This window comes from Hypanus sabinus, chromosome 2, assembly GCF_030144855.1.
Source record: "Hypanus sabinus isolate sHypSab1 chromosome 2, sHypSab1.hap1, whole genome shotgun sequence".
NCBI classification, from domain to species: Eukaryota; Metazoa; Chordata; class Chondrichthyes; order Myliobatiformes; family Dasyatidae; genus Hypanus; species Hypanus sabinus.
This window is the reverse complement of record NC_082707.1, coordinates 26,531,152-26,543,703: the sequence shown is the minus strand read 5'-3', so window position 1 is coordinate 26,543,703 and position 12,552 is coordinate 26,531,152. Positions and strand designations below refer to the sequence as shown.

Sequence of the window (12,552 nt, the reverse complement as noted above, 5' to 3'; positions counted from 1 at the left end):
ACAAATGTCTGGGTGGGGCTTAAAAGTCTCCTTAAATGTAACCTTTTGCTGCACAAATTACATCCTCCCACTGTTCAAATAAATTCAGTCTCCCACATCAAGGCTGCATGTGCAGTACGGTATATATTGCACAGGATTTAGCCCGTACAACCTCATCTCTCACTAAACATTAGCCAACCAACTGGTTTACACATCTCAGAATATGAAATGCTACCACAAAAACCTCTTTGTAAAGGGGGAGAGATGCTGCTCGAGATTAAACCAAAGCCCAGAAACTGCAAGCAGCCTGTTGATACTATCTCCAATAAAAAAAAGCCGCAGGGAAGGAAAAAGGACAGAGTTGAAGGTCGTGAGGTACTTTGAGCATAGACTGATGTCCTGCAGATGTTCATACCTGCCCAAGCTTCACCCTCATTGTCAGGGCAAATAAGCTGAGACACCTCAGCACTGCATAGTTCAAATACTAAATCCAAGTGAAGATAAAAAGTAAGCTATGCTACAAACCGTTTAGAAGATGTTCAAATCACATGGCTGAACTTTCAGATGGATTATGTCAGGACTGCGGGTGACCTGCTGAATTTATTTTTCGATGGTTAAGGATGACTATCAGGCTCAAAGAGGTAAACACTGAGATTTTCTACAGGTGAATTATCGCCCGACTGTATTGGATACAAAAGCACAGTTTTGTTTTGCACCGCATTATCTGAGTTTTACAAACTCATGATTCTCACAAACAAAAAGGCTAATATGCATTAATACCTTATATGACTTTGTCACCATAGTTTGTAACTCAGTTCAACCTTTCTCATTTAAAACTGTTCGAACTAATGCACAGGAAAATCCAGTGCATCTTTCCTGATGCCATTCAGAAGCACCATCAGCTGACTAACAGCTGATGTAAAATGTCAAGCTGGGAAGGGCCCCTTTCATGAATCAGCTTGCAAGAACAAGTACCGCTAACATCAGCGTAGTGGGTAAAGAAACATCTTCCACTTTTGTACTTGGACAGGAATGATGCGCACTCCGAAGCTCCAGCAGTCGTTTCACAGAGCTCCCCTCATCCATCTTCTGACTTCCACATGTTAAACATCTGGATTTGGAATCAATGCTTCAGTCCCAGTAGAAATAAGAACATTTGAGTAATGATCGCATTCCTCTTGAGCAGATTTCATTACAGTGTGTAGCACTGCTGTTAAACAGCAAAGAAAGATAAACAAAACACTGTGCAGCTTCGTCAGCCTGGCTTGATCCTGGATACAAATTACTGTAAAAGCTTTCACATCCCTTTGCAATGGGATCCTCGTCTTCCTGACCAACAGGTCACACTCAAAAAGGATAGGCAGCAACCCCTTTGTCACAATTATTCTCAATAGCAGTGCCCAACAAGGTTGCGCACCCAGTTCCCCACTTTACCAGGGCGTCGAACTTTCTTGAGAGCAAGTGCCCAAATTGATGATAATCTTCTAAAAAAAATCCTCTCACATACCATGACAATCTTGATTGGAGATGATTGGTGATTAATGAATTAGCAATAATAATTAATGACTATTTTAAGAAAGGTGGGTCCTATTGCTTATTTACATGTATTCAGTGGTTTGCAATTGATAAAAGTACAGCAAAGAGAGATTGATTATACATGAAGCATTTTTACAAACCCTGTTCAAAAATTATTATTAATCTCTTATAAAGGCAATTGAAAACAATGTAATTACTGTACCTCATATATAACATAAGAAATGTGACCACGAGGGATTTTCAAAACATATCATCCAACATCATATATTCTTGTAACTAAGTTGGCACTAAGCCGCCATATCTCTTGTAAAAACATCTCACTGCTCAGATTTTGTAAACTATAATTCACTGCTTCATTTAGCAGTAAACATAATTATAATGTATCTTTTTACTCTGGGTGGGGTTTAAAGAACCAAGGAGTGGCACTATATACCTTGTGCCGGCAGAATTTTTTGTGCGTCGCAGCTTGGGCATGTGTGCCATAGGCTGCCACCCCTGAGGGTCTGTACACTCACGACTGCAAGCCTAGATTGTGCTTCAACTCCACATACAAGTTTACCGATGACAGCTGACACCATCACAGTGGGCTGTATCTCAAATAATGATGAGTCGGATTATAGAAACGAGATAGAGAGCCTTGTGACGTAGTGTCAAGATGACAATCTTTCCCTCAGTGTCACTGAAAGAGCTGGTAATCGACTTCAGGAAAGGGGTCTGATTACATCATGCTCTGGTTTACATCATCAGGGCTGGGTGTCAAGAGTGAGCAATACCAGTAACCTATTCTGGTGCAATCATGTTGATGCCACAGCCAAATAAAAAAGCTTACAGGTGCTTCTATCTCATCAGGAGACTAACGAAACTGGCAAGTTTCCTTCAATCCTCGTTATATTTTATCGATGCACTGTAAAACGCATCCTATCTGGATGTATCACAGCTTGCCATGGTAACTGCTTCGTCTGTAGCAGCAAGAAACTAGAGAGCTGTGAACATAGATCAGCATGCCACAAAGATGGACTTGGCCTCCATGGACTCTGCCTACACAAGATTATATCAGTTCTTTCAGTAAAGCAGCCAAAATAATCAAAGATTCCACCCACCCGGACGTTTTCTCTTCTCCAACCTCCCAATGGGGAGATGATACAAATGCCCGAAAGCCCACACCAGCAAGTTCAAGGACACCTTCTATCCCACTTAGGTGACTGAATGGATTTCCAGTACAGCAAACATCAGAAAATCTGCAGGTGCTGAAAATCCAAAGCAACACCCACAAAATGCTGGAGAAACTCGGCAGGCCAGGGAGCATCGTGCATCAGCATGCTGAGTTCCTCCAGCATTTTGTGTGCTCCCACTACAGCAAGATGGAGACTTCACCGCATGACTTGCATCTGTCTACCAGCAATGCACTTCCGCTGTACTGTATCACTTGAGCAGCATGGTAGTGTAGTGTTTAGCAAAATGCTTTACAGTACCAGCGACCGGGTTCTATTCCCATCGCTGTCTGTAAGGCGTTTGCACTTTCTCCACATGACTGCGCCAATTTCTCTGAGTGCTCTATTTCCCTCCCACAGCTCAAAGGCCTAACGGTTGCTCATCATAAATTGTCCCATAATTAGACTAGGGTTAAATTGGGGGTTGCTGGGCAGCACAACACGAAGGCCTGGACTGGACAACGCAGCACTGTAACTCAATAAATGAATTAAATGAATAATATCCTGATATTGTTCAAAGTTCAAAGAAAATTTATTATCAATGTACTTGTATGTCACCATATACTACCTTGAGATTTGTTTTCTTGCAGGTGTTCATGGCTATTCTGTATTTCTTTGTACAAATCCAAGAATCACAATAGAATCAGTGAAAGACCGCACCCAACAGAATGAGCAAGCCACCAATGTGCAAAGGACAACAAAATGTACAGATACAAAATTTAAAATATTTATAAGTATCAAGAGCATGAGATGAATAGTCCTTGAAATTGAGTCCATAGGCTGTGGGAACATTTCCGTGTTCGGGTGAGTGAAATTGAGTGAAATTATTCCTCTGGTTCAAAAGCCTGATGTGATTAAGGAGTAATAACTGCTAATGAACCTAGAGCTGTGAGTCCTGAGGCTCCTGTACCTTCTTCCTGATGGCAGCAGTGAGAAGAGAGCATTGTCTGGGAATTGGGGGTCCTTGATGATGGATGCTGCTTTCCTGTGACAGCACTCCGTATAGATGTGTTCAATGTCGGGGAGGGTTTTCCCCATAATGGACTGGGCCACATCCACTACTTTCTGTAGGATTTTTCATTCAAGGGCATTTGATGTTTTCATACCAGGCTGTGAAGCAACCAGTTAATATACTGCCCACCACACATCTATAGAATTTTGTCAAAGTTCAGATGCCAAGCTGCACCTTTGCAAACCTCTGAGGGAGTGGAGGTGCTTAGGTGCTTTCTTTGAAATTGCATTTATGTGCTGCGCCCAGGACAGATCCTCTGAAATGACAACACAGAGGAATTTTAAAGATGCTGATCCTCTGCACCTCTGATCCCCCAATGTTTCCTCCTGCAGTCAATAATCAGCTCCTTGGTCTTGCTAACATTGAGTAAGAGGTTGCTGGTGTGGCACCACTCAACCAGATTCTCGATCTCCCTTCTATGCTGACTTGTCACCACCTTCGATTCAGCCAGTGACAGTAGTGTTGTCAGCAAGCTTAGATATGGCAGTGGAGCAATGCTTAGCCTCACAGTCGTAAGTAAAAAGCATGAAGAGCGGGGGCTAAGCTGACAGACTTGTGGTACAGCTACGCTGATGGTGATGTTGCAGATCCAAACTGACTGGGGTCTCCAAGTGAGGAAATCAACAGTCCAACTGCAAAGGGAGGAACTAAAGCCAAGAACTTGAAACTTATTGATTGGTATTGAAGGGATGATAGCATTGAATGTCAAGCTGTAGTTGATAAAGAGTATCCTGATGTGTGCATCTCTGCTGTCCGGATGCCCCAGGATTGAGTGAAGAGCCAGTGAAATGGTATCTGCTGCTAGTAGGCAAATTGGAGCAGATCCAAGTCGCTTCTCAGACAGGAGTTGACACGTTTCATCACCAACTTCTCAAAACACTTCATCACAATGGACGTAAGTGCTACTGGATGACAGTCATTGAGGCAGGTTACCATGTTCTCCTCAGGCAATGGTAAAATTGAATTTTGCTTAAGGCAGATGTGCACCTCAGTGTGAGAGATTAAAGATATTGGTGAACACTTTTATTTTATTTTGGTAATAAATTGATCTGTATGGAGTCTTGAATTATGGAGCTTAGAAAACCAGAGGGCTATGGGTAACCCTAGGTAATTTCTAAAGTAAGTATCGTGGCCCAAAGGGCCTGTATTGTGCTGTAGGTTTTCTACGTATGGATGGCATTCAATGCTGGTTTTACATTGCACCTTGATACATGTGACAATAATGAACCCGGGCAGCACAGTAGCACAGCGGTCAGCAAAGTGCTACCACACTGCAGTGACCCAGGTTCAATTTCTGCCTTTGCCTGTAAGAGGTTTGTACGTTCTACCTGTGATCATGTGGGTTCGGTTTTCCTCCCACATTCCAAAGACCTCTGGATTAGGAGGTTAGTTGGTCACATGTGTGTAATTAGGCAGGACCAAAAAAGCCTGTAACCGTGCTGTATCTCTAAATAAACAAATTTACATCTTGCAATATGATTAGCTCCTGCTTCCCAATTCTGTCATTAGATCAACTTGTTATAAGCAAACTGCTAGCTCAAACTCCAATTCAATTCACATTGCAGACTTGCAAAGTATGAAAACTATAAATAAATGTAAAGGGTAACAGCCAATTAAAATAATTTTCCAGCTCCTGCAGTCCAAATCCAAGTTTATAGTCATGCATATCGCCAAATGAGACAACGTTCCTCCAGACCTAAAACACAGTACATATAACTCTCACACATAATACATAAAGTAATATGAATATAAATAAACTAACAAATAATAAGATGCATATACAAAAAAATAAACAGTATAACACTACTGGCATTTCAGATGCGATGAGAAGTGGTGGTGACAGTATTTAGTAGACTTGTGGCCTGGGCGAAGAAACTGTTTTTCCATCCTAATAATTCTTATCCTCAAGTTGTGGTACCTCCTGCCTGATGGTTGGGGATGAAGGAGATTGTTGGATGGATGGGAAGATCACTGAAATTAGTAAGGCCCTATGTACACAGAGCTCCTGATAAATATCTCTGATGGATGGAAGGGAGATCCCAATGATCTTCTATGCAGTCCTCACAATCCTTTGTGGGGACTTGCATTCAAATGCCTTAAGGTTCTTGTACCAGACAGTGATGCAGTGGTCAGTACACTCTTAGTGATGCCCCTGTAAAAATCGCCTCACTCACCTCAATCTCTTCAGAAAGTGGAGATGCAGCTGTGCTTCCTTGATCAAAGAAGTGGTGTTGAAGGACCAAGTGAGATTATCCATTTTGTGCACTCCTGGAGACCTAGTGCTCCTAACTCTCTCCACAGAGGAGATTTGTATGTCTCCTCTCTGTTCCTTTTCTCTATTCCCCCGAAACACTTGGTAATCATCACAAAGTCTCTTACCCACCGTCCCAAACCCTCTGCCCATCACCCATACACTCTTCTATTGGTTTAAAGTTCAAAATACATTTATTACCAATGTATACCATAGACATCAGGCTCCACTTTCAGCCCTTTGTAACTTTCGACGATCACCTCCCACTTCTGATGCTGGTCCGAACACCCTTCCTCCATGGGTCTCTCACCTGGGTCCACCTGACAGCTCTTTCAAAGCAGTGATCAGTATCAATACTCTGCTCATCATGCTACTCAAGGACAAAGAAAGAACATCCGAATGCTCTCAAATTAATAGCAATCATTTGCAGGGGAGTCACCCTTGCTGTGTCTTTGGGTGTAGAGGATGCCAGCTTTAAGGCTATACAACAACTTCACATACTTGTTAGATGACCACGGCATAATTGGGAACCTGGAATTCATTTATTATTCTACGCCTAAGCTTCAAGCAATCTTGCTTAGTGCACATGCTCATATCCAGTTTCAGTTCCCCATTGAGGGGCTGCTACACTCTAAGAAGTAACATTTAAGAAAGATCCATTGGATTGGTTTCAAATACCCCATGGTACCATTTGACAAAGGAAGCCCTCTCATTCAACTCCGCCATCTCATCTATCCATTGTATCTTGCCGTGTACAAATTAGCTACTCAAATTCCCTACATTGCAACAGTAACTAACATGTGCCTGATTTGCAGAGCTGCAGGAGGGAGGCACATCTCTTCTTTCAGAAACAGGATCAGTTCAACCTCTTTTCTTCTTGCTGCACGATCACAGAATTTAAAGGCAGGACCCTAACTGGTATAGAGCCAAGAACTCTCAAAGTCTGGACTCTCTCAGCTGCTATTGCTCACAGCCTGTGTGGGCTTTATGTAGAGAAAAAATGAAGTTGGAGGTGTTCCCTAAGAGGAAAAAAATGGCTAATGCATTTCCATTAAGTCTTTTCTCTGTTCTCATTCACAGGCAGAAAGGAATGCACCCAACCCACGATGTCAATATTGTGAGTCAACTTCCATTTAATACATTCCAACTGGTGTTTCTATTCTAACTGTGCAAAAGGAAGCCAAGTAAACAGCACAAGTTGTAGTTATGCAGGCAGGAAGAGTGAGAGCGGAGCAACAGATGGTTACTTTCAATTAACCTCTACAGTAGAAACTTACAGCTGCATTTGGTCAGTGGGTTGTGAGTCTGGGGCAAAGAAGTGTTTAGAACATAGAAATCTACAGTACATATACAGAAATATACAAGTCCTTCAGCCCACAATGGTGTAACCTACTTTAGAAACTGACTCAAATTACCTTACCACATAGCCCTCTATTTTTCTGAGCTCCATGTACCTACCTAAGAGGCTCTTAAAATACCCTATAGAATGTGCTTCCACCGCAGTTGCTGGTCATACATTCCACACACCTCCGTGTGAATAACTTACCCCTGGCATCCCCTCTGTACCTACTTCCAATCACCTTAAAACTATACCTCCTCGTGTTAGCCATTTCAGCCCTGGGGAAAAAGTCTCTGGCTGTCCACACAATCAATGCCTCTCATCATCTTATACACCTCTATCAGGTCACGCCTCAGCCTCTGATGCTCCAAGGAGAAAAAGCCAAGTTCACTCAACCTATTCTTATAAGGCATAATCTCCAATCCAGGCAACATACTTCTAAATCTCCTCTGGACTCTTTCGATAGTATCCACATCCTTCCTGTAGTGAGTTGACCAGAACTGAACACAGTACTCCAAGTAGGGTCTGACTAAGGCCTTCTATAGCTGTAACATTACCTCACAGCTCTTGAACTCAGTCCCATAATTGATGAATGCCAACACACCATACGCCATCTTAACAACATTGTCAACCTGCACAGCAGCTTTGAGAGACCCCAAGATCTCTCTGATCCCCCACACTGCCAAGAGTCTTGCCATTAATATAATTCCGTCTTCAAATTTGACCTACCAAAATGAACCAAAATCTGGGTGGAATTCCATCGGCCACTAGTGCAAGGATTGAGATGGGGGTAGCCCGCAAATGTATGGTGCCATGATAGCATGCCCACAACTAACTAAACCTAAGCATACGACTTTGGAATATGAGAGGAAACTGGAGCACCTGGGGGAAATGCACAGTCACGGGATGGGCAAACAAACCCCTCACAGACAGCGGCAGGAATCAAGGTCCAATCCTACGGCAGGGGTTGTAAAGCAATGTGCTAACTGCTCCTCAATTGTGCTGCCCATTATATGGAAGTCAGACAAAAGCTGGGATAGTGTTCATCAATTTAAACTTTGTACGTGTGCACATCAGCAAACCATTGTACGTACATCTACAACATTGTACACTTTAAATAGATCATGCTTTTATTTTAGACTTAAAATTTAACTGTCAAAGAGACCATAACATATGGCGGTTCCATTAGCATTTGTATTTTTTCCTATCTTGGGCAAAAGACATTATGTTCTTAAACATGTTTTATAGATGACTTCAACAACATGACAAGCCTATCACCTGTTTTTCTACTTCCCTCATATTCAGTAGGTATCTGGTAACATTCCCTTGAGAATAACTATAAACGACTAATGGATAGATTTGGCTGAACACTCACCGCACAGACTTAAGAACAATTATATCTGCAAAATGATCCTTTTATAAGTAGTACTCACACCAAAATAACAGCCTACCTCAAACCCATTTTTTCCGATTTATGTTTTTAAAGTTCTTATGTTTCTAAGTTATTTCTGTATTTTCCACTGCAAGTTAACCAAAAGATGAATATCAACTAGATACTATTGTCATAAATGCTATTTGCCATTATTTGCCCACACTTGAATACTGTCTAGGTCTTGAAACATGTAGAGATGGGCTGCTTCACTTGCTGAGGAATTGTATTGCATGCAACTACAGAATATCTCTACATCTGGCATTATGATTGGAAGGAAGTATTTGATTTATTTATTTATTGAGGTATAACACAGAATAAGCCCTTCCAGCCCATTGAGGCGCGCCACCCAACAATTCCCGATTTAATGCTGGCCTAATCATGGAACAATTTACAATCATCAATTAACCTACCAACCTGTTCGCTTTTGAACTGTGGGAGGAAACCAGAGCACCCGGAGGAAACCCACTGGGTCACGGAGGAAATGTACAAACTCTTTACAGACAGAGGTGGGAATTGAACGTGAGTTACTGGTATTGTACAGCATTGTGCCGTGACGCTACCATGCTGAAGCAGATGAAGATGGTTTAGTTTAGGACAATGTCCTGAGGAACCACTGTGATCCATCCCTGTGATGCACTGAGAGGGACAACTGATCTTCAATAAGTACAACAGTTGACCATCTGTTTAAGTTATCACTCCGACTAGAATCCTCTAATCAGTTTGACACTCCTGTCTATGGTCGTGTCTCTGTGCAGGAAAATGGACACTTATTACCACAGGCAAGCGAGACAGCTACTCTGAGTTCACTAGAGCATGCACCTCAATCTTTTGGATGATGATTCACACAGAGAGCACGTAGCAGTGTCTAGAATAGCCAGGAACAGCTCGTTCAACACTGCCAACGCTAAACAGCTTGGCCTATTGCCTCAGGGTCCTGTGCATGAGTACTCATAGCCTGGTATCTGGCTGGAGATGACCGCAGGACAGACTTGATGTGGCTGACCTCTAATATCACAGATGTGTCTGGAGCATGGCAGTAGATTACAGGTCGGATCACCTTTCAGCTTAATGTGGCAGCCAGTACGTATAGAATCAGGTTTAATATCACTGGCATATGTCGTGAAATTTTGTGGCAGCAGTATGTTGTAAGACACAAGAACAAAAACTAAAACTAACTAATTCAAAAAGAGAGCGAGCAAAGGAAACAACAGTGAGGCAGTGTACATGGGTTTGTTGTCCATTTAGAAATCTGACGGGGGTGGGGAAGATGCGGTTTCCAAAATGTTGAGCGTGTGTCTTCAGGCTCCCATACCTCCTCCTTGATAGTGGCAATTAGAAGAGGATATGCCCTGGGTGATGGGGTCCTTAATTATGATTTTGAGGCACTGTCTTTTGAAGATGTCCCCAATGCTGGGGAGGCTAATGCTCATGATGGAATTGGCTGTTTTCAATTTTCTGCAGCTTTTTTCAATCCTCTGCAGTTGCCCCTCCATACCTAACAGTAATGCAACCATTAAGAATGCTGTCCACAGTACATCTGCAGAAATTTGCGAGTTTTTGCTGACATACCCAAATCTCCTCAAACTCCCAATGAAATATAGTTGCTATCGTGTCTTCTTTGTAATTGGATCGATATTTTTGGCCCAGGATAGATGCTGACCCTCGGACATGAAACTGCTCAGCCCTTCCACTGCTGATCCCCAGACGACAAACTTCTTGAAGTTCATTCTTGAAGTCCATAATCAACTCCTTGGTCTTACTGACACTGAGTGCAAAGTTGCTGTTGTAACACCATTAAACCAGCTGATCTATCTCGCTCCTGTACACCACCTTGTCACCATCTGAAGTTCTGCCAATAATGATTATATCATCGGCAAATTCACAGCTGTGCCTAGCCGCACAGTTAGCCACACAGCTAACACTGAGCTGTAATTAGTTAACAACAGCCTGACATAGGTATTGCTGTTGTCCAGGTGATCCAAGGCCAAGTGGAGAGCCAATGAGATTTCATGCACTGTAGCTTGGACAAAGAGGCCTATAAGAGCTGTCCAAGTGCCTTTCCAGGCTACTTCACTGAGCAATCAAGCAATAATTGCATTGCCCCAGTCAGACCAGATTCCATTGCTTAAAGTGTACGGATAACTGATATTCTTACTAACGATAACCTGGCAGCTTCATGCTTAGTTTATAAAGGCAAGATTAATTTTAAGTCCATGTTTAAAGAAGGCACTGCATACAGGTTCTCAAACTGCTCCGATCTAATGGCCTGCAATAATGTAGTAACATAAATACGACGCAACCTCTGTGCGCCACCACAGGATATATATTATAAACACACCACATGCAGATGATACATAGGTTCAACTCTCATTCTGGCTTCTCAACTGAAAGAGGAAACAAGCAGGAGCTGAAATTAGCTTAAGAATAAAGGTGGGTACAATCAAAGTTAGAATAGTTTATCAGAAGGCTAAACGGTCTAACCCCACTTCCAGCTTCAGGAAAAGGACAGCCTCCGGGCGGTTTTTAAATGGTTCATTTTGCTGTAAGCATTTAACAATTATATCCAACTTGTGCAAAGTCAAGCAAGATTAAATGTCACTATCAGAGCAAACCGACATCTGATATTTTCCAGTGCACTTAAGCAATCTGGCATAGTAATTGTGTAATATGGATTCATGTTGTGCTGTGTTTGTAGGTTCCTAAGGGTAGTTTTTGCTGAGGGTGGTAGTGGGGTTAAGCTCACACTATCTGTTAAATGCTTCCAATGGCATGCATTTCAAATAGACTCTGACAATCAAGTCCGGCTTCTGGCCTTCACCTGTGGCTTAGCTACTAAGCCCAATGGAGCCATTTCTACTGACAGGGGAAGGGGCAAAGGTGGATTACTGGCACGCTAAAATCTGTCACTTTGGGCTGATGGGACTCCTTAGTCAGGGCTGACAGTTCATCCAGGAGATGGAAAACTCTGATCTCAAGCCTCCACTCAAGAGGAATGCTCTGGGAGTAAACCCTGAGGTAAAATCTGGAGCTGAAGTCCCTAACGCTTCCCAAGTCCCTACGCTGAGTTCCACGCTGACTGGCAACTCCTGCGACGCTTCTGGTACCAAACTGTATCGGTCTCCGCTGTTCTTTTGGGCTCATCGGCTGTGTGGAGAGCCATCATCAGCTTGTTCGCCATATTGTACTGCCCCTGGCATGCGTATCACGTAGACGCTGACCACTGGAGGGCTTCACGGCTGTGTTTGTTCCCATTACAGAAAGAAATATGTTTGAACTCAGACACAATGTTTTTACCTATACCATGTAAACACCTACTGAAAATCGGTATGACTTTTCCTAAGCCCAGTTTGTGGATTAAGTCTGCTGATTTGTGCCACACCATGCCATTACCATCATCTACTCTTACTGTGATCATGATTGAAAAATCCCCAACAAGATATAATCCTTTAAGCAACTTTTGCAAATTGTTTGGTAAATGTACACTTTGCAGACCTTTGCTTTGTAGATAACAAACTAAGGAAAATGTTAAATGTGAAAAATATAAAACTAATCAAAACCAAGCACTCACATCCAGGGATGACAAGTCCAACAAATCGATGTCACAAACCGTACAGCCAGTTTCAGAAGTCCAAGCATCAGGTACATAGTTACCCATATAATTCAGCAAGTGCTAGAGAAGGCACACACAAAGACATTGAAAAGTCACGTTAATGTATTACAGCAAGACAAAAGAAAATAAAATACAAACTCAATCAATGCCAATGACAGCTCTGGCACTGGAATCTTTAAAAT

General features: G+C 42.4%; 1 protein-coding gene across 3 annotated transcripts in view; it reads right to left on the bottom strand.

Moving 5' to 3' along the window:
* Positions 1–12,552, bottom strand: part of plod2 (procollagen-lysine, 2-oxoglutarate 5-dioxygenase 2) — a 185,224-nt gene that overhangs the window by 69,095 nt on the left and 103,577 nt on the right. For all 3 annotated transcript variants that reach the window (XM_059993497.1, XM_059993501.1, XM_059993502.1), the window contains exon 8: positions 12,329–12,430. In XM_059993497.1, the coding sequence (XP_059849480.1) occupies positions 12,329–12,430 (102 nt within the window). The remainder of the gene's footprint in view (positions 1–12,328; positions 12,431–12,552) is intronic.